The sequence below is a fragment of the Guyanagaster necrorhizus genome (genome assembly GCF_019112545.1).
Source record: "Guyanagaster necrorhizus MCA 3950 unplaced genomic scaffold BT62scaffold_9, whole genome shotgun sequence".
NCBI lineage: Eukaryota > Fungi > Basidiomycota > Agaricomycetes > Agaricales > Physalacriaceae > Guyanagaster > Guyanagaster necrorhizus.
This window is the reverse complement of record NW_025064888.1, coordinates 421,201-444,895: the sequence shown is the minus strand read 5'-3', so window position 1 is coordinate 444,895 and position 23,695 is coordinate 421,201. Positions and strand designations below refer to the sequence as shown.

General features: G+C 47.1%; 8 protein-coding genes across 8 annotated transcripts; 4 read left to right on the top strand and 4 right to left on the bottom strand.

Moving 5' to 3' along the window:
* Positions 1-771: 771 nt before the first annotated feature.
* Positions 772-2,382, bottom strand: BT62DRAFT_781105 (uncharacterized protein). The gene is made up of 3 exons (XM_043182260.1): positions 2,300-2,382; positions 2,039-2,247; positions 772-1,989 (listed from the first exon to the last, which is right to left on the bottom strand). The coding sequence occupies exons 2-3, from the start codon at positions 2,108-2,110 to the stop codon at positions 865-867; spliced, it is 1,197 nt and encodes a 398-aa protein (XP_043041056.1). The 5' UTR covers positions 2,111-2,247; positions 2,300-2,382; the 3' UTR covers positions 772-864.
* A 2,020-nt stretch (positions 2,383-4,402) lies between these two features.
* BT62DRAFT_993235 (uncharacterized protein) lies at positions 4,403-6,166 on the top strand. The gene is made up of 4 exons (XM_043190393.1): positions 4,403-4,590; positions 4,647-4,984; positions 5,034-5,318; positions 5,369-6,166. The coding sequence occupies exons 1-4, from the start codon at positions 4,423-4,425 to the stop codon at positions 6,114-6,116; spliced, it is 1,539 nt and encodes a 512-aa protein (XP_043041055.1). The 5' UTR covers positions 4,403-4,422; the 3' UTR covers positions 6,117-6,166.
* An 18-nt stretch (positions 6,167-6,184) lies between these two features.
* BT62DRAFT_891875 (urease accessory protein UreF) lies at positions 6,185-7,072 on the bottom strand (the record flags this gene model as incomplete). The annotated part of the gene is made up of 2 exons (XM_043183086.1): positions 6,185-6,477; positions 6,529-7,072. 2 exons carry the CDS (start codon positions 7,070-7,072, stop codon positions 6,185-6,187), a joined length of 837 nt encoding a protein of 278 aa, XP_043041054.1.
* Positions 7,073-7,170: 98 nt separating this feature from the next.
* Positions 7,171-9,227, top strand: BT62DRAFT_930572 (AFG1-like ATPase). The gene is made up of 8 exons (XM_043185954.1): positions 7,171-7,460; positions 7,520-7,683; positions 7,734-8,039; positions 8,096-8,181; positions 8,233-8,342; positions 8,399-8,760; positions 8,819-8,929; positions 8,993-9,227. The coding sequence occupies exons 1-8, from the start codon at positions 7,220-7,222 to the stop codon at positions 9,125-9,127; spliced, it is 1,515 nt and encodes a 504-aa protein (XP_043041053.1). The 5' UTR covers positions 7,171-7,219; the 3' UTR covers positions 9,128-9,227.
* A 724-nt stretch (positions 9,228-9,951) lies between these two features.
* On the top strand, positions 9,952-14,107 carry BT62DRAFT_781025 (uncharacterized protein). The gene is made up of 21 exons (XM_043182259.1): positions 9,952-10,175; positions 10,227-10,304; positions 10,364-10,423; positions 10,481-10,828; positions 10,880-10,919; positions 10,969-10,987; positions 11,041-11,092; positions 11,144-11,266; positions 11,322-11,345; positions 11,405-11,436; positions 11,493-11,590; positions 11,644-11,739; positions 11,792-12,005; positions 12,060-12,089; positions 12,154-12,388; positions 12,445-12,452; positions 12,504-12,801; positions 12,850-13,009; positions 13,062-13,290; positions 13,345-13,647; positions 13,702-14,107. The coding sequence occupies exons 1-21, from the start codon at positions 10,159-10,161 to the stop codon at positions 13,821-13,823; spliced, it is 2,586 nt and encodes an 861-aa protein (XP_043041052.1). The 5' UTR covers positions 9,952-10,158; the 3' UTR covers positions 13,824-14,107.
* Positions 14,108-15,444: 1,337 nt separating this feature from the next.
* BT62DRAFT_993233 (uncharacterized protein) lies at positions 15,445-17,021 on the top strand. Its single transcript, XM_043190392.1, has 8 exons — positions 15,445-15,557; positions 15,613-15,655; positions 15,707-15,917; positions 15,968-16,073; positions 16,123-16,300; positions 16,352-16,469; positions 16,529-16,612; positions 16,667-17,021. The coding sequence occupies exons 1-8, from the start codon at positions 15,485-15,487 to the stop codon at positions 16,943-16,945; spliced, it is 1,092 nt and encodes a 363-aa protein (XP_043041051.1). The 5' UTR covers positions 15,445-15,484; the 3' UTR covers positions 16,946-17,021.
* Positions 16,933-20,790, bottom strand: BT62DRAFT_986374 (LNS2-domain-containing protein). Its single transcript, XM_043190001.1, has 9 exons — positions 20,551-20,790; positions 20,019-20,499; positions 19,112-19,967; positions 18,735-19,059; positions 18,516-18,680; positions 18,320-18,462; positions 18,032-18,271; positions 17,743-17,973; positions 16,933-17,689 (listed from the first exon to the last, which is right to left on the bottom strand). The coding sequence occupies exons 1-9, from the start codon at positions 20,758-20,760 to the stop codon at positions 17,011-17,013; spliced, it is 3,330 nt and encodes a 1,109-aa protein (XP_043041050.1). The 5' UTR covers positions 20,761-20,790; the 3' UTR covers positions 16,933-17,010.
* A 274-nt stretch (positions 20,791-21,064) lies between these two features.
* Positions 21,065-23,271, bottom strand: BT62DRAFT_891405 (uncharacterized protein; the record flags this gene model as incomplete). Its single annotated transcript, XM_043183068.1, has 13 exons — positions 21,065-21,261; positions 21,314-21,440; positions 21,493-21,567; positions 21,618-21,642; positions 21,692-21,778; positions 21,834-21,855; positions 21,909-22,091; positions 22,146-22,330; positions 22,379-22,435; positions 22,490-22,517; positions 22,567-22,833; positions 22,889-22,933; positions 22,995-23,271. 13 exons carry the CDS (start codon positions 23,269-23,271, stop codon positions 21,065-21,067), a joined length of 1,575 nt encoding a protein of 524 aa, XP_043041049.1.
* Positions 23,272-23,695: the final 424 nt, after the last annotated feature.

Genomic DNA, 23,695 nt, shown 5'->3' with positions numbered 1-23,695 from the left:
ATTCTGCAATAGTAAAAATGAGTTCAGTAAAATGAGTTGATAAATGAAATCATTTCTATATTCTTTTCCGTAAAAGAAAACAGCAGGGAAAATTGAATTGAAAACGGCATCCCCCACTGCCAGAACAAAGGAAACCACTTTGTTGGCATATAAAAAGAATGCCAAAATAAAAATTTCATCATGTTTTACTTATCCCGTTTTGCAGCGTATAAAGGTAATTGAAAATCACAACATTTTCAGAATGTTGGTTTCCGTGCCGAAAAGGAACTGGCCCCAGCAGTGATGTCTTTTCTTATTCTTCTTAGTAACAATAGTCATTGTGAAGGAGGTCCATAATGTTATCCTCCTCTGGAGACTCGGAATACTAGACGGGTGCATATCATACCTTTACAATGCAGAGTTAGAATTATTTACGGTCAGCGAGAGCGTCCATGAACCATGACCAAAAGGTTAAACATACGGAGTAATGCAACTTCCACTGTTTTTTCGTTGCTCGTTTCAACATTGATATGTCTTCCAAGGCCAAAAGTAACTACGACTCACATCCCATACATGGGTCGACAGTCTACTGTATGATGGCTTTGTTATTTGATGAAAAAAGAAGAATCGGACATCGTCATAAACCGAGGCTTTGGGACTTGAAAGGTGTCAAAGCCACTCCGAGATTTCCGAGATAGCCATGAACACCTCTCCCAGGTCTGAAAACCCTTCAATGTCACGTCTATGACGAAGGCTCAAATTTCTCTCTCCACTCGTAAAGGAAACGAGTTAGTACTGTCCAGTGTCAAGCTAGGTGTAAATGGCTGTAATACATTATTTGTGACTAAACTAGTTTCCCCCATATCGTACAAGATACACTACGCGCTACACAGTTCCTACCCAAGAGGAGGGGAAATCATCTCGCAATGCATTAGCGCCAGCCTGACTCCGATGATCAATCTCCCAATCCATGAACGCATCCCACTTCACTCCGATCTCATTTGTCAAGTTCAAAATAATCTTATCCCAATCCTTCTTCGACCACCATGCCTGGTCGACCCTCTTTGAAATCATGCAGAAATGGGTCATGAGGAGCAAGGCTCGGGGCCTTTTCTCAAAAAGAAAACTAAAATACGCCATCGGTACTCGCCCGAACCACGACATGAGGGCGTACGACTGGTAATGCGGGTGGTAAGAAGCCTTCCATGCAAGCCTCAGTAAAGAGACACATTCTTGGTACACCGCGGATACCGCAGGATTCTGCACTTCCCAAATATCTGGGGATCCAGGTAGAGGGAGAGGGAGCGCGGTGAGGGAGCTTGGAAACGCTACCGCGGGGTTGATGGGCTCGTCGATACCTTGCGGGAGAAACGTCCACTCGAAAGCATCTGAAATATCGGAATCTAATGACCACTTTCGTCCGAACGATATTGCAGTGCGCAGGACGCCGAGCCAGACTTTGGACGTTTCGTGACAGAGTGGCGGAGTGCTGGTAGCGTGGCCGTATATAGTCAACACCATGTACGTCAGGAATACTGTGTTAGGGTCCGCTGTGGAGGAGCTGTCTTCGGACCAGACAGCTTTCACTCCAGCGAGAGCCTGCGAGCAATGAGTATTAGCAGTCAGCGCATATTTGCCGGATGCCGGGTTAAGGGAATAGAGGTGTAGAGCCGAAATGGCCAGGATGGCATGGAGGAGAAATGAATTGCCGTCCTGAAACGCAAGCATCGGGAGCTTGGACCTGTATATGTCTGTCCTCGCTTGGTCGCGACAAAATGTGTAGCATGTGCTATTAGTGTAGTGGTGTATGAGTTCGAGTCCAAGAATATCGAGCAAGCCATCGCCTTCGGAGGAAGGCAGACTTGACGTGGATGGCGTTCCATGAGAGTATGACGCCACCGATAGTGATCCCACCGGTGGTGACACGGGGCGTTTATCGCCAGACTGCTCCCATATGCACTCGATCTTCCGCTTTGTGCAGTTATTACAAACGGGAGTTTCTTCGTCGCACTACAAACATGTGTTAGCGCGTCTATGGACTGTTGGAATCGAAGCATACTTTGATTTTACGACGCCTGCATGTCTTGCATCCAGTTCGAGTCTTGGAGTGATGTCGCATTGCTACATCCATTCAATACATTTTGTAAGGCCTATGGTTCTATACTGCCGATCGGGCACTGTTTATTCCCACGATGGCTCGTAATTTTGCTGTGTTTCGAGTGAAGATTGCCGTTGGCAGCATCGTGTAGTACCTGGGATAGATGATGACTATAGAAACTTCAATAATAATCGTGGAGAAGGGACCGTTGGGCCGGCGCACCTTTTTTTACCGGACCCACGGTCCATGGAAGATGGACTCGTACTTAAGCCGCAGCCGCTAAGCCCTAGTTACCAAGTTCCCACCACTGGTACCACGACTCAGGACTTCGAATTTCGAATAAATTGACCCGGGAAAAGGAAGCTGAAAAAGAGATAGCAGCGGAAGATTCAAAAGAGAAAAGCTCGAAAAGATATCGGTGTCAATTTTGACGTAGCTGACCAATTGGACGGGGCAACGCTCCGTTACAGTCTGAAGGTGCCGGTGACAATCACCATGAGCCTTCTTGATAAAAAGTTCCAATGAGAATTTACATGATATATCCGGCTCGGCGCCGGGGCCAACAAAAACACTAGCTTATTCGGACGTATGTTGACGCGAGGAGCAACATGTCGCACTGTAACGACAATAATTACACAACATGTACACGCACTTGCAAGAGATCTCTACTTCTCTACAAATGTTCCTTGGCGGGCACAGCATGACATCATACGATCGTCGATTGAAAGGGCAAGTAAAAGTTGGTTGGAGGTTGGAGAAGGTGTCGAAGGAATTATTCGTGCCGCACGGCCATCACTGTAATACGGAGGTGTATGAAGGCCCTTAAAGAGGGGAAGCCGGTAGGAAGGAAACAGCGTCCTAAATTCTTGACTTACGGGTGGGTTCCGTGCTTTGTATAGCCGATTAATTTTCGGTACACTCCCAAACTCCCGCCAGCGGCTAATTGAACCATGCGAAGTGTACAGCTTCTCCAAAGGATAGTGGGCTTCTACCGCGTTGTGTGGCTGGATTCCGTCAAGGTTGCCCAGGTGAGAACGATGAGTATTTCCCCTTTTAAGAAAAGATGCTTTGCGTACCAGATGATAGCACTGCGGCCGCCCCAGTCGGCATTTGCCATGGCTATCATCGCGTAAAGCTTCGAAGGATAGAAAATATTCTGTAGAGGTTCCTTATGAGTCCAAAGGGCAATCAACGTTCTAGAATTCTTGCTACACCCTGCGTTTTCCGCCTTGAGAACTAAAGCAAGTTTCACGGAAACAGGCTGATCGGTGTATGGATTAAGACCGCCACCTCGGTAATCTGTCCAGACATTGAAAACGGAATCTTCCATCAATAGCAAATCTTCAAGACCAAATCATGTGCGTGTAGTACATCCGACAAGTATACACCACAGTGTCCTGCAATATATCCGTGAGATAGCATGCGTGAATTAAAAGTAATAGAAAGATACGAGTTACGGTACAATCGTGACGGACGCTGCGCTAATTATATCGAGAGACTGATACGAGCCAAAGTCTCCCCGACGTGTGATAAAGGCCATGTTCTCGAGCAGGAACGGAACACCAGGCCCGGGGCCAGAGAGATGTATACATCGCAAGCCCGGATGACTTCCGTGCACTACCACCGGCCCGCATCGCGTCAAATGTTCTCACAGTGCATTGGAAACATTTGACGATCAATGTCACGACGTAGACGAGACACTTGACAGCAGCAGTCTGAGTGTCTCAAGAGAGGTTGGCCGACGTTGCAAAGGTATGGAGCAGGGGCAGGCAATAGCGGCGGCAACTGTAATCAAGAAAAGAAAGGACAGAAGCGCGTGTTTGCTCAGCGGAACGGTCGGTGGCACTATTCTGACATTAAAGATCAGGAAATAGCGGCAATAGTCAAAGGCGTAACGCTGAAGGGCGTCGTACAAGCAGATGTTCATCAAATTTTACACCCGACCACTAGTCCGAGAGCCGCGCCTGAGATTTCGTTTGGAGTCCAGGATGAGTGCGAATATTCCAGCAAGGGGAACTGCCGTTTGTCGCTTGTCTATTTGAAGCCTAGAAAGAGGCATAGAATAGTTCCACAGATGCTGTCAAGTGTTCCGATGGCGGCAAAACTGCCGTCGGACAGCCATCAGATTTCATTGATACTGTTTTTTTTGGCTGGCTGCGCATGGCAGGACGATGGACATGGAAGCAGCGCGGCCAGTTGCGAAAGTACATTGTTGTTATATTAGGACGAGCACAACATGTTAGGCGACTTCGAATGAGGCGCACCGTCGTTGATGGAAGTGCGGAACAAGGATGACGAATTGGCCGACGGCATGTCAATTGTCTTCGCAGCAACCACCATCCACCATGGTGGAAATATCCTCTTTTGCGTTTAGGCTTGCCCCCAGCCAAGTGAACTGGTCGGAATCTCATGCAAGAGTTCTCTCAAAGGACTACCCATTCGCCGATCTTGCCAGTGAGACGGCCGACATGTATATCCAGCGGACGTACCTGCAATTCCTTTGGCTGCCAGAGGTCTGTTTGTCTTTCATTCTCTAAGAGGAAGACCTGATTGATAACTCTCTTTGTAGTCAATAATGCCACTAACACTCCTCATTCCGAGCCTGCTACGCGTGAATATCGCGTCCTCATCTCAGCCTACGACACATCCTTTGCACGTGCTTGTTTCGCCATTATTGTTGACGGGCCGCTTAGCTGCCAATAAATATCATACCGACCTGCCACAACTTTTATCAGATGGTGGAGGAGACGGAGAGATTGAAGAGACGATGATGTGGTATGCTCTGAGTAACGAGAAGGCAGACGAGAGCCGGGGTCAGTCTCGTCCTGGATCCAGTGAACGCGCAGAGGAGCTATGGATGAACGAGAAGTGGCGAGCTAAATGGTTGGAGCGTATGGAAAGACGAGAGTAATGTCAAACATTCTATTCTATCTTCTTTTTATTCACTAATTTTTAGGGTGTTGATTCAAATTCTACTTCATTTGCTCCTTTTATCATTGCCTGGCCCGCCACCGCCTCCTTCAGAATCGCCATCTCGAAAGAGGAAAAAACAATCACCACGTAACGACACGGCCCGTACCGTGAATAAGACCACTGAAGACAGGCTGGAAGCATTCATGGATAAACTATCTATGTGGCAACTGATAAATATCGTGGAACAGTCGTCTGCATCCTCAAAAGATGATAAGGAGAATGTGCTTGACTGGATACAACGCTTCTTTCGGGACGTTGTCGAGCCTCAGTAAGTTGTGGATGATTTACCATGTCTCTCGTTTCTAAATCTTCGCATAGATTCAAGACAAGCCTCCCCGACCAATGCTCTCTCCTTCACTCCAAGATTTTCCGCACATCCATTTTCTCAGACGACGAAACGACCTCACGCTCTTCTAGTCGTTCTCCGTCACCAGAGTCCCAACCACCCAAAGAGCTTCTCCCTCGACCCAAGCGGGCTCGAACTTCGACCGCTGACAATACCCGTGACCGGCATCCTTCTCCTGCCTTGTCGGTCACGTCTTCTTCAGCTCGAGAAGTACAGCCCAGATCCCTGGCACGTTCACGCTCGCGATCACTGTCCGTTTCTCTTGCGCAGGAAAAGGAACGAGAACGTGCCGAGAGTGTTGGCACAAACTCGAAGAAACGCGTATTGAACCGGGAAGTGAGCATGTCTATGGTGTTCAAAGGAAAACCAAAACCCAAAGTGAAGGAAACACACAAGGAACAGCCGAAGCCAATGGAACCCAAGCCTAAAAATGAGGGTGTGACGCTGGTAGAAGCTACTCCTGTGAAACCGAAACCACCGAAACGGTTAGGCCTGAGTAGGGTACATAACACACAAACTCAGACTGCTTCCTCCTCCTCATTATTCTCATCTAAATTGACAGCAAAGGATGAAGAAGAAGAGGTGTGGGATTTGCCGAGTAGCGAGTCACCCGATATCTTGCTATTGAAGGGTACTGGTTCACAAGGAGATATCTTCGGTTCTGACGACGAGGATGCAGCATTCTTTGTTCCAGTCACGCCGACCAAAGGTCGCAAATAATGCTTCTAGCTATAATAGATAGACACACAGAAATGGATGTGATAACGGACATTGCTGCTTGCGGCAAGCTAACTGTTGAAAATGCGTGAATGCTGCAAGTCATGCCTGGCCGTTAAGATCTCGCCCAGAGGCCAAGTATTTGCTGGTCCATGAATCGTTTCGTCGAATGCACCGTCGTCTATTAAATGAGGGATTGATCCTGTAGTCAGACTACGACATCGACTGGTTTCAGCTGCTACCAATGGGCGTACAGCGTGAAGTAAGATTTGCTGAGCATTATACGGGCCAATATCATTTAAGCGAACAGATGCGGAAAGGAGGCTTCGGGCATGAAGGAAGAGGTGGAGATAGCAGGACCTTTCTGTAACTTTTGTCAGGAAACCGATGGCGGGTATACATATAGAGAGAGCACCTAAAGTCAGCCCCAGCGCAGCTGTCAATGCTCCCCAACACGTTGGTAAATGCCCATGCGCATCCTCTCTTCTGACCATTGTCTTGAACTGAGTGAAGAATGTGGACATTTGTTCGTGAACCCCCTTGGCGTCGGACTCTAACGGAAATGAAGAAGGCGGAGAGAGGGCCTTTGTGTACAACGTTAAAAGGGCAACTCCTTGGGATTTCGATGCGCGTCTAGCGACGTGATTGAGCATCATGGTTTCGTAGAGCTCTTCAAGTGCGACGATGTCCGACAAGAGCTTTGAGGACGATTGGTCCAGACTGCTGCCTTGTACATCCATCTCGCGGTACAAAGAGACAAGGCGGTAGGCATCGGAAACGAATGGCAGTGCACTTCGCGCATAGGATGCCATGCTGTCGCGGATGAATGCTGTAGGGTCGTTGGAACCGAAGCCATGCTTCATGTACGACTCGAGGCCCGACGAAGCTACGAATGCGCCAGTCGGGAGGTTGCTATCAGAGAGCAGAAGCAGAATATATGTCTCGTCATCGCTGTTCATGACCGCGAGCTCGTCGCTTGCGCTGCCCGGCGGCTTCCGATCCCTCCGCACGTGTTTAACTTAAAAGATCCATTTGAATGATTATATCGGTGGCCGCTGCCCATTTGATTCTAGATCTGTTTGTCATTGTCCAAGTCGTAGATTAGAATGTCGTCGAGGGCAGCGAGGTCGTTCGTCTCTTCATCGCGGCGCCAACGACGAGCTTTGTCTCCTTCGGTAAAACACCGTACTTTCCTATCTTGTACGCCTTCCGCATCCCGGCCGCAGCCCATCAAAGGTCGGGGAAATTCATCCTTGGCGATTGAGCCGACAAGGGCGGAAGAGCAACTTTACGCCAGCGGGGCCAGAGCACTGGGCCAGGCCGCAGTATCAGCAAAGACGGACAGAGGTGAGCCTTTTGAGGCCGGTTCTCGACTCCACGTAACGCTGACCCGGGGACTGGTACAGACTCCCCAACGCCACTGGTCCAGTACTGTAGACTGATAGATACCGGGACGCTTCGGGGTGACGAGCACCAGACAAGGATAATTCAGAAATTGCAGGACCTTCATGACGAGTTGGTGCATTATACCCCACCGCTAACTCCAGACCCCTCTGCTTCCAACTCTCTGGTGTGTCGTAATCCTCTTTCTGTCTCACCTCTATCTCATCGTGCTTGTAGCTGTCCCGAATCTTCTCTCGCAACGATACAGGAACCGCTTCACCACCAGAAAATGTACCCAAGGGTCTATATCTGTATGGTGATGTCGGGACGGGGAAGACTATGCTCATGGACTTGTTTTACAATACCCTGCCTTCTCGCTTGAACCGCAAGCGACGTGTCCATTTCCATGCTTTCATGATAGACGTACATAAACGACTGCATGCAGCCAAGATTGCAATGGGGCACAGAGGCGGGGACCCAATTATACCTGTTGCGCGTGATCTCGCTGGTCAAGCCTATGTTCTCTGCTTTGATGAGTTTCAGGTGCGTATTTGTGCTCAATTACCAGGCCCAGCCCGATCTGAGCCGCTCTCGCGTAGGTCACGGATATCGCGGACGCTATGATACTTCGACGACTCCTTGAGAATTTGCTCACTCATGGCGTTGTTTGCGTCATTACCTCAAAGTCAGTGTTCAGTTAATGCTAAGGATTTCTGTGACTTCCATCTTATAACAGTCGACATCCCGATGAACTTTACAAGAATGGAATCCAGCGTTCGAGTTTCATACCCGCCATAGATCTCCTCAAGACACATTTTAAAGTGACCGATTTAGATTCGGGGACTGGTAAGCATACTCTTCACTTTGGGACGGTGAAAAGGATATGAATTTTTTCTCAACAGATTATCGTCGAATACCCCGTGCCCTTTCTAAAGTCTATTACCACCCTCTCACACCTTCAAACGCCCTCGAGATTAATAAGATATTCAAGTCACTGACATCGCAAGACCCTTCAGACCCGGTCGTACATAACAGACCGCTCACGATATGGGGCCGGACGCTTCGCATTCCAGAGAGTACGCAGCATATAGCAAAGTTTCATTTCGAAGAGCTGTGCGGACAGCCACTAAGCGCTGCTGACTATCTGGAAGTGACGAGGGCATTCCATACCGTTTTCTTGCTGGATGTTCCTAAGATGGGGTTGGACAGCAAGGACAAGGCAAGAAGATTTATTACTTTTATCGACGCTTGTTATGAGAGCAGGGTGAATCCTGTTCCTATTTTCTTCCTTTTGTGCCTCCGCTGAGCTTTTCAAATGGTAGACGAAACTCTTCGTCACTTCGGAGGTACCTATTCATCAAGTATTCTCCAGTGACAGGGCAGATGCGGGCAAAGGCCCATCAGAGCATATGCGGAGTGTCATGGACGATTTGGTTTGTCCCTGGTTTATCATTCAACGCCGAGCGCCCATAGCCTTATCTTGCTTCTTCTCCCAGGGCTTGTCCGAACAGCTCATTGGCGCCAGTTCGATGTTTTCGGGCGAGGAAGAGATTTTTGCCTTTGCGAGAGCTTGTTCTAGGCTTGTGCAGATGGGGAGCAAGGAGTGGACTGAGACATCTGAGAGGCGGTGATGTTGATTTTGAAAGTGAGACGTTGAATCTACTGTGAGTTTTGGAAACTGTTATATATTGTATCGATTGTAATCATATATGGATCTATTTTATGTCGTGGTTACCAGTAGTAAGAAGGATAAGCATCTCAAGCTCGGTACGATCCTTTTTTGGCATGTCAGTCTGTCAAATGATCAGGAACTTTGTTAGGTCTTTCTTTAAAGAGGTAACTGCAGACGAACGTTCGAGTAGATGCACTATGGAAATGAGAAGAGGACGCATAAAACGTACAAAGGCCCTCAAAGGCAATTAGGCCAAACAATTGTTACTTCCGGTTTTCGACGTTCGTGCCTCAGCGTATCAATACTTCAAGCTTGTCCCGCCGTGTTATCAATGATTACCAACGATTTTCACCACGATTTGCGCTCGCTGCCGGGATCTGTACCTGCCACGATGTCACCTCCTGAAAACACGAGTCCACGACCGGTGGTTTATCTTCCGTCAACATTTAGCGCCCAGAAATCCTTCACTTGGTTGGTTGTACGACGGGTCTGTATATATACTTTTGATGTGCTCACGGCTTGACTTGTTTAGGTACTTCCACGTAAAGACGGTGAAGCTAAGGATGATGTTTTGAAGCTCGAAATCGTTGCCTTGGCTTTCGATCGACGGAGTTCCAGATGTGTACCCCCTATTTTAGGTCAGAGCAAGGGCCGACAACTGTCATAATTAAAGGGGTCTTCCCCTCAACTCTTTTTATGAGCGTTGCCCTTGTTCTTGTTCAAGTTTCCGCTTCCACCATCTTCTAATCGCTGGTGACTTACTTGGAGGACGTCCTGCCTCAAGTACTAGGCTAACTAGCCGCCCACGCTCGTTAATTATGCGCGTCACTCATTTGTTATTTATACCCCTCCTTTTCACGCTCTCTGTCTTGCCGGTTCTTGGTCGTCTCTCCCAACGAAGTCATCATACCCTAGGCTCCGCGCACAAGGCAAAACGTATCCCTTCTCCAGCTGGCAATAACACGTTAGAAAAAAGAGACGATACAAAGTATGTCTTCATGCATCATGTAAGTCGTGATCCTCTCGTATTTTTCTTCAACTAATTTCCCTCCTACTAGATTGTTGGAAGTACGTGTCTTTGGCGCAAGCACCCTCACCTCACTGATACACTTCCGTCGTTGCCTACCAACAGATACGTACGTTGGTAACATCCGCTGTCTGATTTTTATCATTCACCTTTTCTATCTCTTTACAGATATCCCTATACACAATCTGATTGGGCGGATGACATCTCTCGCATCAGCGCCAACAGCGTGTACGTACTCTTCTCTACAGCTTTATTAATTAGCGCTTGTCTCATTTTTTACATCAGCGATGCTATCGCTCTGAACATAGGTGACGATGACTGGCAGCTTTCGCAAATCACCGACGCGTATGCGGCTGCCGTGGGCACGGACTTGAAGTTGTTCATCTCTTTTGATTACACTGCATTTTCATGCGATGTCTCAAAAACGATTAGCTATATCAACCAGTTCATAAGCCATCCCAATCAGTTCTACTACAATGGACAGGTGATGGTGTCTAGTTACTCTGGCGACTGTTTGGGAGCTAGCGGATGGGAGACGATCAAGTCTTCCACGAACGCTTACTTGATGCCTTTCATCTGGGGCCTTGAGAGTAGTTTCAGCTCAACCTGGTCTTTCTTGGACTCTTGGCTATGGTTAGTCCCTGTATGCCATTCAAGCACACTTTTCTGAGCCTTTTCTTATAGTTGGGGATGCGCTTGGCCGCAAGGGGACTACGATAAGAATGTGCGAGTTTTATATGACACTCCGCGTCTCCTCGTTGATTATTACTTAGACTAGCGATGATGAATACTGTGAGTTTTTTTTCCCGTGCTAGAGCATGACAGCGTGTACCTAACATGAATAGACATGGGCCTCTTGGGAACGCGCTATGCCACCACCGTCAGTATGTGGATATTGTGAGTGATATTTCATATTTTCAGAATTATCCTCACGTAGGTTTCGAACAGTACTCATTATTCGTGGACGGACAAGAATTTTTACCTTCGGGGCGATGACTGGCTCATTGCCAATCGTTGGGAGCAATTGATTTCTATGCGCGATCAGTTGACGTTTGTTGAAATGGTGACCTGGTATGCGCCTTTTACACAATGTAGATCGAAAATAATTCTCAGTCCGATATAACAGGAATGATTACGGCGAGTCAGACTAGTGCGTGCATCTAGATACTGCCCCTACTTTTTGCTTCTAACCCCGGGATGACTTTAAAGCTTTGGTCCCTTCAAGGGAGCGCAGCCGGATGGTAAGCTGAAAGGTGGTATTATTTTGGTGAGACACTTACGACCGGTTCTTAAATAGGTACATATTGGGCCGAAGACTTTCCCCATACCGCCTTCTATGACCTGTCTCAGTACTACATTACGGCGTTCAAAACTGGTAGCTACCCTGCCATCACTGTGAGTTTCACGAAACAATTCTGTCCTTTCCACAATGTAACGATTCGGTGCAGCAAGATGTCATTTATTACTGGGCGCGTCCTCATCCATATGCTGCCATTGCATCTGCCGATTCCCTCGGGCAGCCAACCGGTTGGAATTGGGCAACGGTACATTCACAGATTTCCGGAATGTGTTATCCCTACTAAGGACTTCGTTCAGGATAGTTTGTGGGCTTTGGTCTTTGCAACATCGTCTGCATCGGTTACTTTGCAGATCGGTGGGTCTTCGGAAACCTTCAGCGTCAGTGCTGGCGTTACCGAGCTGTCAATTCCGTTGGATTACGGTCAAATAACGGTTTCAATGGTCAAAAACTCTCAGACTGTCATTAACACGACGCCCACCGATTTCACTTACATCGCAAGTCCTTCTCAATGTAAACCTCCTAACAAATACTCTTGGGAGCGAAATCGTTGACGGGTGATTCCAGATAACTTCAATGCTTATGCTGGTGCTGCTAGTAAGCTTACCTCAAATCTTTGTGATATCTTTATATATGACATTATTTCCATCTGCTTCCGCAGTTGCGACCACTGCATCGACATCGACATCGACATCAACTTCATCTACGTCTACTACAGCAACATCGACCACAGCGGCTGCTACCTCGACATCGACGTCTTGGTATTCGATTGGTTGTATTGGTGAAGGAACGACTGGTCGTGCACTTTCAGGACCGTCCTACGTACAATCGGGGTTGACCCCAGCAATCTGTACTTCATTATGTTCTGATTATGACTATGCAGGCATGGAATATGGGTAAGGCGTCGTGTTTCCCCGAATTAGCGCTGTTACTGACAACTAACTCGATTTAGCGACGAGTGTGCGTAGGAAATGGCGTTTGCTTGTGTCGGTCTGGCTGATATTCGTACAGGTTATTGTGGCAATTCATACACCAGCAATGGCGCAAGTGGAGCCCTTATCGACTCAAGCTATTGCAACGTCATGTGTGACGGTGATTCGAGCCAGCCTTGTGGCGGTTCCTATGTTCTGAATCTCTGGGGCAAGGGAAGTTCATCCTCCAGCAGCTCAACTTTCTCCTACTATGGATGTATCGCCGAAGGGTCTTCAGGACGTGCACTCACAGGCGCTAGCTACACCCAATCAGGCATGACGACAGAGGTTTGCCAGGGTCTTTGTGCGGAATACGACTATGCCGGAACGGAATATGCGTATGTTCAAAGATGCATGAGAACGCTCTTGCGCTAATGTACTTTCAGCCAGGAATGTTATTGCGGCAATTCTATGACAGAAAATGGCGCTTCTGGCGCGATTGTGGATTCGAGCGAGTGTTGGGTTCCTTGTGACGGAAACAGCACTGAGATTTGTGGTGGATCCTATCATCTAAGTCTGTACGTCAAGGGGACCAGTCCAAGCAGCGTGTGTTTCGCATCTCGCTTTCAGTCAGCCATATCAATAACATATGTTCTAGTGGACCAGTCAAGGATGCTATACCGATAGTGCGGAGCGGCTTCTCCGTGGTTCTCTTACCACAATTTCCGGGTTGACGACGGATTCTTGTATTAGTTCCTGCTCCGCTGCTGGTTACACAATGGCTGCTACGGAGTACATGTACCAATGCCTTTGCGGTGACACCCTGTATACGGACGGCGGAGCTGGCTCGTCTGCGTCCTCTAGCGACTGTAATATGGCCTGCGATGGTGACTTTTGATTTCAACCCGCTCTACAGGATGGTCTCTTATCCGATTTTACAGGCGACTCAACTGAGACGTGCGGTGGTAGCTACCGCGTCAACCTATATACCGCACCTGGCACCTCCGTTTCAGGGTGGACAAGCCAAGGATGCTACACCGACAGTGATGAGCGCCTCCTCCGTGGTTCTCTTACCACAATTACCGGGCTGACGACAGATGCTTGTATCAGTTCCTGCTCCGCTGCTGGTTACACTATGGCTGCTACGGAGTACATGTACCAATGCCTTTGCGGTGATACCCTGTATACGGACGGCGGAGCTGGCTCGTCTACGTCCTCTAGTGACTGTAATATGGCCTGCGATGGTGACTTTTGATTTCAACCCGCTCTACAGGATGGTCTCTTATCCGATTTTACAGGCGACTCAACTGAGACGTGCGGTGGTAGTTACCGCGCCAATCTCTACACCGCATCCGGCACCACCCTTTCAAAACGTGACTCTGCGTCTACTTTTTGGACGTTGTGGGGTTTGTTGATTTAGTTGTTGGAGTAGCGGGAGGATGAGGCTATTTCGTTCATTTGGGGATCGTTTTTGTTGTTTATTGTCACATTCTTTTTTTAAAATTTTGCTTTGACTGGATGGGCGGAGTCCCTCCTGGTAGCGGAAGCAGCGCGAACTACTAATCTTTAAAGCTTGGATGATACTTTTTATACCCAGGCATGTTGTATACCGGTCTGTAGAGAATCTGCCATGTAGATGTAGTTTCAAAGTACTATGCTGTTGTGTTACTGATTTTTGATCACTGTGGCACAATGAGGCTTGCTCCCAACCTAAAACATGGTTCTCCAGCTTTCACTCGTCGCTGCACTACCTCCCATCACAGTCCTGGATGGTCAATCGCAGAACCAACTCAATTAGTCCTATGCAAAAATACCGGAAACGTCTGTTACTATACATCAGGTGCTGAAACACCAGATGGAATCAGAAGTCCTGGATGGTCTAAATGCGAATATTGTAACATTTGTCTCCGGTTAGAAAAGTCTATGGAATACAAGACTGGTATGCTCTATTTCAAATGATGTGGTGCCTTAGAACCCCCGATACCTATCTATTACTTTATATGTTAGTTTTCAATTAGCTAATATCTGGACATTGATTATAGCAATATTGGCTGATGAAGTCTAGCACTAAGAGACACATGTATACCTCTACTTGCCTGTTATACTGGGTGTTATGACTGTGATTATATCAGCTTGTATCTAATAGAATTGGTTGCATGCCAAGAGAGGATGTTCTTTTCAAAGGAAGAGTGGTCATGGATGAGTGTGATCTTAGGTGAGATGGGTGTATGACCCATTGTGAGCATGGAGTTTAATTAAGAACAATACTTGTCTATATCAAATATTCATTGCAAAATGGAGCCTTAAATGGATAAGATCATACTGTAGTCTGTCAGCATCCAGATGAAAACTGACAGCCACAAAATCTAATCAGACTATTTTCTGAATATATTCATGGCCTCAAAGTGTACAGAAAATGGATAGGATGTAAATAATTGAATTTGTTGACATTAAGCACAAAGAATCCTACTCCAAGGATGCTCAGAAATGTTGGCCTGGCACAGCTGATAGGGTAGTTGGTTTGCCTTGGAAGGCCTGAAATTTTTTTTATGAGAATTCCTATTTTTTGCTATAATATTGTATATTTGAAGCATAGAATGACAATATATCTATATTAAATTATGTAGTATTAGTAGCAAATATGCTCATAATACTCACTTTTTGTATATAGTATTCTTTTAGCTATTACTTCTCTGTCAGAGCTTGGAAAACATCTCAAGTGTCTGTAAAATAATCTCCCACCTGGTTACCACCTTAAATAAGGTGTTCAACAAAAAATGAACAACTTCAATCATCAATTGTTTATACATATTTGTATCAGCACCTTGGAAAGGCTTCCAGAGAGTCAATGGATTTTGATAATCCCAATTAAGATAGTTAATTTCTGATTTTTAAAAATAAAACAGAAGTCACTTGTTTTGTAAAATAGCAATAATGAACATTGAATTATCTATCACAGACATTGTCTCCGGGGTCATAGTACCTTATATAATAAGAACAGATATGTGTAAATACCAGATATTGATATAACCGGTATATAACTGGAGGATACCAGTCTTGTGTTCCATATAGCTTTGCTTAATGGTGTCCAATGAAGACGGACTCGACGTTCTCTATTACACGATTCGATTAATATGCCAAACGCTAGTATATGGTGAGCTTTCAAATGAAATTTTCAGACAACTGTCACTCATTCGCATCATGACCAGGAATGTACCTGGTTCTTATACCCTTTTGTTGCCGTGCAATGCTGTGTGTACTTTAACATCAATCGAGGCCCGGGATTTATACGACGGGAAACAGGAAAAGAGGCATCCAAGGAACAACCCGACGTGTGCTATTCTGTATGCTGGTCTTCATGTTTTCTCTCTCGACGGCCCATTGGGTTCTATCCGTATACCACGACCTCGATCTCATCACAAGCGGGTTCGTGAACGGGATTCCTTTGGATAATGATGCCGCCAGCTATCGCCGACAGCAGTGCCTTCTGATGAATGCTTTGGCACTGATAAACGTTGGTGGCCTTAGAGCAATTCACGGACTCGTACTAATCCATGTTTTTAGTGCTTCTTGACCGACGGCGTCGTTGTCTGGCGAGCATGGGTGCTCTGCAAACAAGAATACCCCAAGGCACTAATGGTTCCTATCGTGCTTTTATGCTGCACAACATGTACGTACCTATCTTTTTTCGTTCCGACATCACTGACCTTTCCTACTAGTGTCTGCGGTAGTTATGATTGGAATACGGATTGCGATAACTGTTATATCAGTCAGCCAACATATCGTCGTAACTGGTAATGCCTTGGCTCACTCTTTAGATGTTTCCCAAGTACTGTGCTCGGTGCTTACTTTGTTGACTAATCTGTCTTCGACAACAATCATTGGAGTCAAGGCTTGGTGAGTGACGAGACCTTGTTAGAATGCGTTTCAATGGTATTTGTCGGATAGGCGGTATAGACGATGGATTACTACCGAAGTAGTGCAATCCGGGAAAAGGAGCATGACGCGAGGAGAACGAGTTATCGCGCTGCTGGTTGAGACTGGAGTCCTTTACATGCTTTCTACGGTGAGTCTCTAGAGGTGAGTTATTCTCGTTGGCTAACAGCAATCACACCTTGACTCTAGGTATTCCTTCTCGTCGCTGTCTGGATTCGACTTCCATTTGGCACCTTGGGCGACATCTATGTTCCTGTTAACGCACAGTTTGCGGTAAGAGTTGATCACATCTGCATATATATCTTGGTTTATTAACCGGATGCAAAGGGCATGTACCCAACAATTGTCGTTCTCTTCGTTAATCGTCGAGGCCCCATTAGCGAGACTGACGTCTTCACTTCCCAGAGCAAATCTGATGTACCTGACCATGGGCGAAATTCAGTGCGCCTGGAATCCATAGAATTCCGTTCAAATCCTTTGCTTGACACATCAGCCGTCAACGATAGTGAGACTGAGGTTACGGATGATGAATTTTTGAGAGTCCAAGACTCGCAAAATGAAAGGAGATTCGAAAAGGTTCGATATGAGCCTTTGCACCTTGTATAAGTCTCACAGTACGCCAAACGGCAAATTATAAATATATGTAATAGTACTCTACGCTGTATAAGGATCTATAGGAAAGGGACATTCTTCATTTCTCCAGCTGCCAAGAGATCTTCATCAAACGCGTCCTCTTCCGCCTCCTCATCAGCCACTATCCCTCCATCCCCATCGAATTCTTCATCCTGTTCGTCCGCAGCACCGTCGTCCTCCCGTTCATCAAGCTCAAAGTGCATGTCATCCAAAGCGCCCGGTATACTACTCATACTCCGCCTCCGCGCCCGCTTTTTCTGTCTCCCTGTCCCGTCATCATATTCCGCATCAGAGTCGTCCTCCGACTCTGCATATGTCACCGAGGACATCGAATCCGGACTCACGCTCCGTCTCGACGAACCTGAGAACCCAAACGTACTGCTAAGCTTCTCAAATGATGACATCTGCCTCAAATGATGCTCTGGGTCGCCTTCCGGTGAGGATTCCCTCCGAGTCGGTGAGGATGAGATGGAGGCCACTGATCTGTGCACGTTGGCTTGTCTACCTCCCACAAGGCTAAAGTTGCGCAGTCGAGCTAATGCGCTCTGGTTCGATGTATCAGAACGAGCACTCAACGCAGGAGAAGGAGGTGAGAGGTCTGGAAGCGGATAATCTTGGACCGGTGTTTTCCAGTAGTTGAAATCGGTGAATTCCGGAGCCCATTTGCGATGAATAGGCGGGAACATTTGGTCAACAAGATCAGTCATGTGGATATAGCTAGAGGTGAACAAATATTAGGACCATCATCTTCGAAGCAAGAAAATACTTACGAGGATTTGTACCCCGCCAGCTCCAAGAGCTCCAATTTAACCTCACCAGTCGAGTCGATAGTAAATATTCGTGAACTAGGCACGTTCACACTTCGATAAGACATGGCGTCCGTAATCCGGTTCCCAAACCCTGCATAGAAGGTACTTCTTGATGACGCCTCACCGAAGAGACGCTGAATGTCCCTCAAGCAAGCCATCTTGAACACTTCCGGCTTTCGCATGATAACCTCTCTGGAACACCGTCAGCTCAATTAGTCCAGATCGAAAACGCTTGATGAAGTACACCCACCTATGCAACGACGCCATTAACCGGTCAGGACTCATGATGACAGGTCCTTCGGGAAGCTGGTAATCATTCTGCTTGATGCCCTTCAAATAATCCCTGGTAGAATCCGCCTGCCCTATCGCTCTCGAAGTTAAATACATGATTTTGTACCCATTCCGGCAAATATCCGTGTAGAGCTTTGCCACCCCAAGGTGTGTCCAATCGCGCCCTATCATCGCAAAGACGTGGCCTAGCCCATCAGACCTATCCCGTATCAGCCGCGGTCCAGATACAAATTAATTCTAAACCCACTTCGTGATTGTCCCATCGATATCAGACACAACGACCAAGTCAGTCGATTCCCACAGGAATATGCGTGCAGTACATGCAATAGCACCAGTCATGGACAACGAAAAGGTTATCGTATTGGGACCTAACTTCAAGTTCAGAGATTTCTGGACGTAGTCGACATGAGCACAAGGGGCCTACGAGATGAAAGTATGCTTACGAGTTGATCTGATGTTAACCGCAATGTCTTAGCAAATTTGTGATCAGGTTTTGCGATCGCAGGTACCGGAGTAGGAACATCCTGGACGGGCCTCTGCAATGGTGTTGAGGGAAGGGCCGGCGCAGATTCTGCTGGTGGTATATCTTTTAGATGAGGCGGCGGCGTCTGCAGACAATGTCAATGACGAAAAGAATATAGATGATTCATGAAACAACGAACAGATTCTAAGGGGACCGAGGCTGTTTCTCTTAATTCGGGACGTCCGGGTTTCCCGTTACTGATTGTGCTGGAAGGTGTGCCTCTTCTACTTCGGCTCCACCATTGTGCCCAAGATGAGGATGTTGGAGGTTTTCGGTTGCCTGCTTGTGCCGTTTCTGGACTGCCAGAAGAATCATTCATGCCTGACTTTATGGCCTCATCATCTTCCAAAAGCGGCGAAGAGGGTCTGGTAGGTATTATTCCTATGTCGCGTTGGTGCAGATACCCATTGCGCCACAACTTGAGAGCTTGCACCAAAGGTGAGCCATCACCATGTCTGATGTATCTGTCAAAAGCGTCAGGACACCGGGGATCATGAGGAAAACTGCATAACATACTGGCCCTCATTCCATTTGATCACCAATGCCGGATCGTCAATGATGCTCTCGTCATCCAAGAAAGTATTAAGATCAATCTTTCCTTCTTCAAACAGTCTATCAAACTCAACCTCATCCACACCAATGGCATAGCCTGTATTGTCGGGAATAGCGGGAACAGCACCGTCTCGATTTCGTCTACCGCGCCTCTCGTCTTCCTCAACATGGACCAGACTCAGCTCAAACGGCACCCGACGACCCTCTATTGCCACTCTAAACTTTGTTGGATCTGACTGGCTGACAGTCAGTCTACCACCGGCACCATACTTCTCTTCTGTGACCTCTTCGTCATCGTGATCTTCATAAACTCTCTGTTCTTTCTCTTTTCCTTTCCCTTCATAGAATGGAGGCACACTTCTACTCCGGACCTCGCCCTCTTCGACCGCCTCCAAACCGCTAATTGACTGGGACTTGGACTTCCCTAGGCTCTTTCCCCATGTCGTCGGTTTGTCATCACTGCCGATGCGTCCACTCTTTCCAAACGTCGTCTTCAGAGGCGATGGTTGTGGAAATGCACCCCACTCCCAAGAGTATTCTTGGGCTGACGATGAAGGAAGCGGCAAGGAACTGGACTTCGTTATGTCGCTTGGCGGTTCAGGAAAATCAGGAGGCTCAGAAGTCGCGCGTATGGATGGAAATGAGTAGGATGTAGGCTCATTTTCGGGAGTTCCAGACCGCGACGGTGAAGGTATGGAGGATCTCGAAGAACTAGGAAACCTGATGCCATTGAATGCATCAGAAGACTTGATGTCACGGTCGTGCGGAGTACTGTGATGCTTGCTTGAAGAGTGATAACCTTCTATATCATATGCGATGCCTGCAACAAAAGATCAATTATCTAGAGAACGCATCATTTAAGTTAACGGACCATTCGAAAATGCGACGTCGGGTACATGGTCAGGTCCATTTCTCAATTTCTTCTTCAGGACCTCATCAGCACGTTGATTCTGCTCTTTCTCAGTCGTATCTTTGAAGTCTGTTCTTGATGGAGCATGTTCTTGAGAAAGTGACAGCCTCGACGGCCGCTTCTTGGTCACAGAACTTGATGACGTCAAGCTCTGCGTCTTCTTGTGTTGTTTCTCGTCGCTGTCTGGTTGGGCGTCCAGATCAAGGTAATCCGGCTCTTCTTTTGGTAGCTCGTCATCGTCTGATTCGGCCTTCACTGCAAAAAGTCCTATGCCGGGAGCTTCAGGCATTGCTTCTCCAACTGGCCGTGTGGGCTGAAGGATAGGCGATGTGATGAGGTCGTCTGGCACGTCGTCGTCAGTCTCGAAAACGAAGAAGGCCTCGCCAGCATCTCCAATCTTCATACTAAATGGAATCGAGTGGCCATTAACCATTACGTTCACCTGGGACTGATTCATTGGCTGCTTGATTAAGAGATACAACAGCAGACGCACCTTTTTCTCTCCTGGTCTGAGTACCTGCCATTTTCCAAATCGTACATGAAACGGTGAGCAAGCAAGTTCCGTTCCGCCATCGTCGGTTGGGCGCTGGATGACGATGACATCAATGGCACCGGTGAGCGTCGAGGGATTTATTGGCGGTAATTCCTTGTAATATTGGTATGGGGCGCTGATTGCACTGACAGCACCACGAATGTAGTTCATGATATGAGAAAGAGATGGGGTTGCCAAAGATTAAAATGGCCGCATATGATTTACACGTGCATGACGCGCTCGTTGGGGCACATGCTTCGGACCGGAGATCAAACGAGTTTTTGTCAGCAAATTTCCAGTAGAATTGAAAATTGACTCTCAAGTGGCTTTCTTAAGCTAATGGAGTGTTATAGGAACGGATACCCGTCTTTCTGAAAGCAGCGCATTCACAGCAGCACAATTCAGCTGGCTTATCATTACATTGAGTTTCGTACAAATAAGTACAAGGCTTCTGGAATTTCATTGGCATATTCGTTCATTCCCATTCTTTCAGCCATGTGTTCATAGATGCCAAAGCGGAAGCTTGCACCTTGCTTACAGTCGCGTCTACTGTGCCCGACGTGGTGGACAAATCAGAACAATGGAAACCATCCGAAAGTCCAATGGGCATTTCCTCGGTGCTCGGAATGTTCAGTCCTTGAGCAGATAAAGTAGCCTCTCTCCAAGGATCGCCTAGATTTTTACTGTTAGCCTTTTCCACCATGCTGCTATAATACCAACATACGAGTGCCTGTCGCAAAGAAAATTCTATCGAGACTGACGTCCCACCCTTCGTACAATGTATTGATATTACTTGTGTCCGGGTAAGGCGGGTCGGGAAAAGCCTCGGGAAAAAGCATTTGGCATTGGCGCTGACACTTCGATCAGAGACATGAGCTTCACACATGAATGATGAAGAAATACCTGATCGTAGAATGTTTCGACGTTGACGAGACGCGTCACAATAGGTGTTACTGTAACATTTACAGGAGGTCCGTCCTAATGGAAGTATGCATAAAAAATCAGCCAGGAGTACTGTAGAAACCTACTTGATAGAAACCAACTTCATTGCAGCTACGAGTGCGTGTCAATAAGATCGGGAAAGACAAATAATTCCACGCACACAATCCAATTCCATGAGCGGTACGCGTTGTCGATGCTCGTGTTAGTCCATAAATTCTGAGATGCATTATATGTACCCAAACAATCCCTATTATGGTGATGGGCCTTCATAAACCTAACTGTCGTGTTTAAATCAAACTCACTCAGCCCCATCGTCACCGCAAACTGGCATGTTCAAATGAGGGGAGCCTCTGTATGGGCAAAGGAGGAACACTCACGCAAGGAATAATAATCATCTTTGAAATAGGTACCCCAGGCTGGAAGCGCATGGTCCAGGCCCCACCCTGCTTCGGGTGCATTTTCACCGTCCTTTACTTCTAGGGCATCACAAAATTCGAAGAACTGAGCGCCAGCACCAGATGTAGGCTGAAGAGACTGCCAGTCCCACAGATTGTTCCTTACTAAGAAACGCAAATCAGTAAGAAAGAATTCATTAAGATGCTCTACGTGCTCACACGCCCCAGCCACATCATCGAGGTGTGTCATCTCACTCAGACCAAATTCGTCTTTAATCGCATTGATAGCTGTTGTATCCTCGCCAGAGAATACCTCATCCACGTAGGCAATCACAGCGGCAACATCAGCAGAACAGTTTTCTGGCATGTTCTGCCGAATGGGTTCGAAATATCTCCAGAAATTGCTAATTCACCGTGTAAGCCTACACCAATGGAAATGAATATCGGCTCACAATATTGTTTCGACGACAGCTGACGATGCATATCCCGCCCAAAATACGTTTGGCTTACTATGATTCAATATCGTCAGACGTGTACTATTATGGGCAAGCAACTACCCATACTTCACCATGGTCCAACTAGTCAAAGCACCTATTGTTCATCATTGAAAGGGAAGCTCACGAAAAATCCATAGACGTACCTGCATAGCCGCCACCAGTAAGGATCCACGGGGCTTTATCGGGGCCAACTTGGTCACCATTGGGCATCGGAAGCACGACATTCTCAGCGAAATATTCCAGATCATCAATAGCTTGTTGAATAGTGTGATATTTCAAGCTCGCGACAGTAAGGTCAGGGTAGGGGTTGCTAAGGCCGTAAAATCGGTGTTCTACAACGATAACTGATCCATGTTCCTGTTGGGCGATAAGGCCATTGATCGTACGGTTCGTGAGGTACCCATAGTAAGCTGCCGGAAGAAAAAATTGGCAGAATTTCTAGTCAGAAATGAAATTGATACGGACGAGCTGCGTTGGCTTCCCCCGGCGTCATAAGAATAATTGGCCCGCCTTGAGAAGTCGGGCTAGAGCTGAAACGAGAGCGCGCGGCGCATGTTATGATACTACTTACCTGACTCATAAAACTCATAAGTATGCCAATACCTTTGCTGGAATGTTCCAAGCGATGGGTCATTATGGTCGATAAGTTGGTCGAAATAATAAACCGTGTTGTATGGCGCTAGTTCATCTGCCAAAGAAGTCTTTGCATAGCTGGTTGTATCCTTCATGTCGATGACAGGGATCACTGGCATGGGCATGGTGTTGCCGTGTGGACGTCCATCAGAAAGTAGAGCACTGGTGAGCGAAAGGTAGGAAGTGACAAAAGTGAGCCCAAGAAGACGAGCCATCCTGCTCGGGTAAGGCGACTTGTAGAATCATCTTGGAAGGTAGTGACCTTTTAAGTAGCAACATGGACCAGAAATGCCGAAGGGAGAGGATCGTATGGGCCTGTGGATATCCGCATGCTTTGTTCATCTCCGAGAGGCACTGATTCACACAATATTCGAGAAAACTTTAAGCCCGAAAGGTTCCGCAATTTGGTAGCCGGGTCAGAAAATATGAGACGAGAGACGTTAAAAATGGGTTTATATACCTTTCGCATGACCTCCCTCAAGATGAGTGTTTAAAGGTAATGAAGTTCGTTATCGATCCTTGAATTTGAAGTCTGGGCGACTATGGATCGATTCAAGATTAATATTACTGAATCAATCAAAGATGCCACGTACGAATTGTGATGGAATATGCCTTTGCACGCTGTCATACTGTCATGAA

Bases quoted from the DNA above. Each gene is read 5' to 3' on its own strand.
- BT62DRAFT_781105 (XM_043182260.1), bottom strand. From the start codon at position 2,110: ATGGATGTAGCAATGCGACATCACTCCAAGACTCGAACTGGATGCAAG. The intron at 1,990-2,038 runs GTATGCTTCGAT...ACATGTTTGTAG, and splicing joins GCAGGCGTCGTAAAATCAAA to TGCGACGAAGAAACTCCCGT.
- BT62DRAFT_993235 (XM_043190393.1), top strand. From the start codon at position 4,423: ATGGTGGAAATATCCTCTTTTGCGTTTAGGCTTGCCCCCAGCCAAGTG. The intron at 4,985-5,033 runs GTAATGTCAAAC...ACTAATTTTTAG, and splicing joins GAGCGTATGGAAAGACGAGA to GGTGTTGATTCAAATTCTAC. The intron at 5,319-5,368 runs GTAAGTTGTGGA...ATCTTCGCATAG, and splicing joins CGGGACGTTGTCGAGCCTCA to ATTCAAGACAAGCCTCCCCG.
- BT62DRAFT_930572 (XM_043185954.1), top strand. From the start codon at position 7,220: ATGTCGTCGAGGGCAGCGAGGTCGTTCGTCTCTTCATCGCGGCGCCAA. The intron at 7,461-7,519 runs GTGAGCCTTTTG...GGACTGGTACAG, and splicing joins ATCAGCAAAGACGGACAGAG to ACTCCCCAACGCCACTGGTC. The intron at 8,040-8,095 runs GTGCGTATTTGT...GCTCTCGCGTAG, and splicing joins TCTGCTTTGATGAGTTTCAG to GTCACGGATATCGCGGACGC.
- BT62DRAFT_781025 (XM_043182259.1), top strand. The intron at 11,093-11,143 runs GTGAGTGATATT...GGTTTCGAACAG, and splicing joins ACCGTCAGTATGTGGATATT to TACTCATTATTCGTGGACGG. The intron at 13,648-13,701 runs GTGACTTTTGAT...CCGATTTTACAG, and splicing joins CTGTAATATGGCCTGCGATG to GCGACTCAACTGAGACGTGC.
- BT62DRAFT_993233 (XM_043190392.1), top strand. From the start codon at position 15,485: ATGGTGTCCAATGAAGACGGACTCGACGTTCTCTATTACACGATTCGA. The intron at 15,918-15,967 runs GTTGGTGGCCTT...CCATGTTTTTAG, and splicing joins ATGCTTTGGCACTGATAAAC to TGCTTCTTGACCGACGGCGT. The intron at 16,074-16,122 runs GTACGTACCTAT...CTTTCCTACTAG, and splicing joins GCTTTTATGCTGCACAACAT to TGTCTGCGGTAGTTATGATT.
- BT62DRAFT_986374 (XM_043190001.1), bottom strand. From the start codon at position 20,760: ATGAACTACATTCGTGGTGCTGTCAGTGCAATCAGCGCCCCATACCAA. The intron at 20,500-20,550 runs GTGCGTCTGCTG...AATCAGTCCCAG, and splicing joins TCAGACCAGGAGAGAAAAAG to GTGAACGTAATGGTTAATGG. The intron at 17,690-17,742 runs GTAAGTATTTTC...GTTCACCTCTAG, and splicing joins CTGGCGGGGTACAAATCCTC to CTATATCCACATGACTGATC.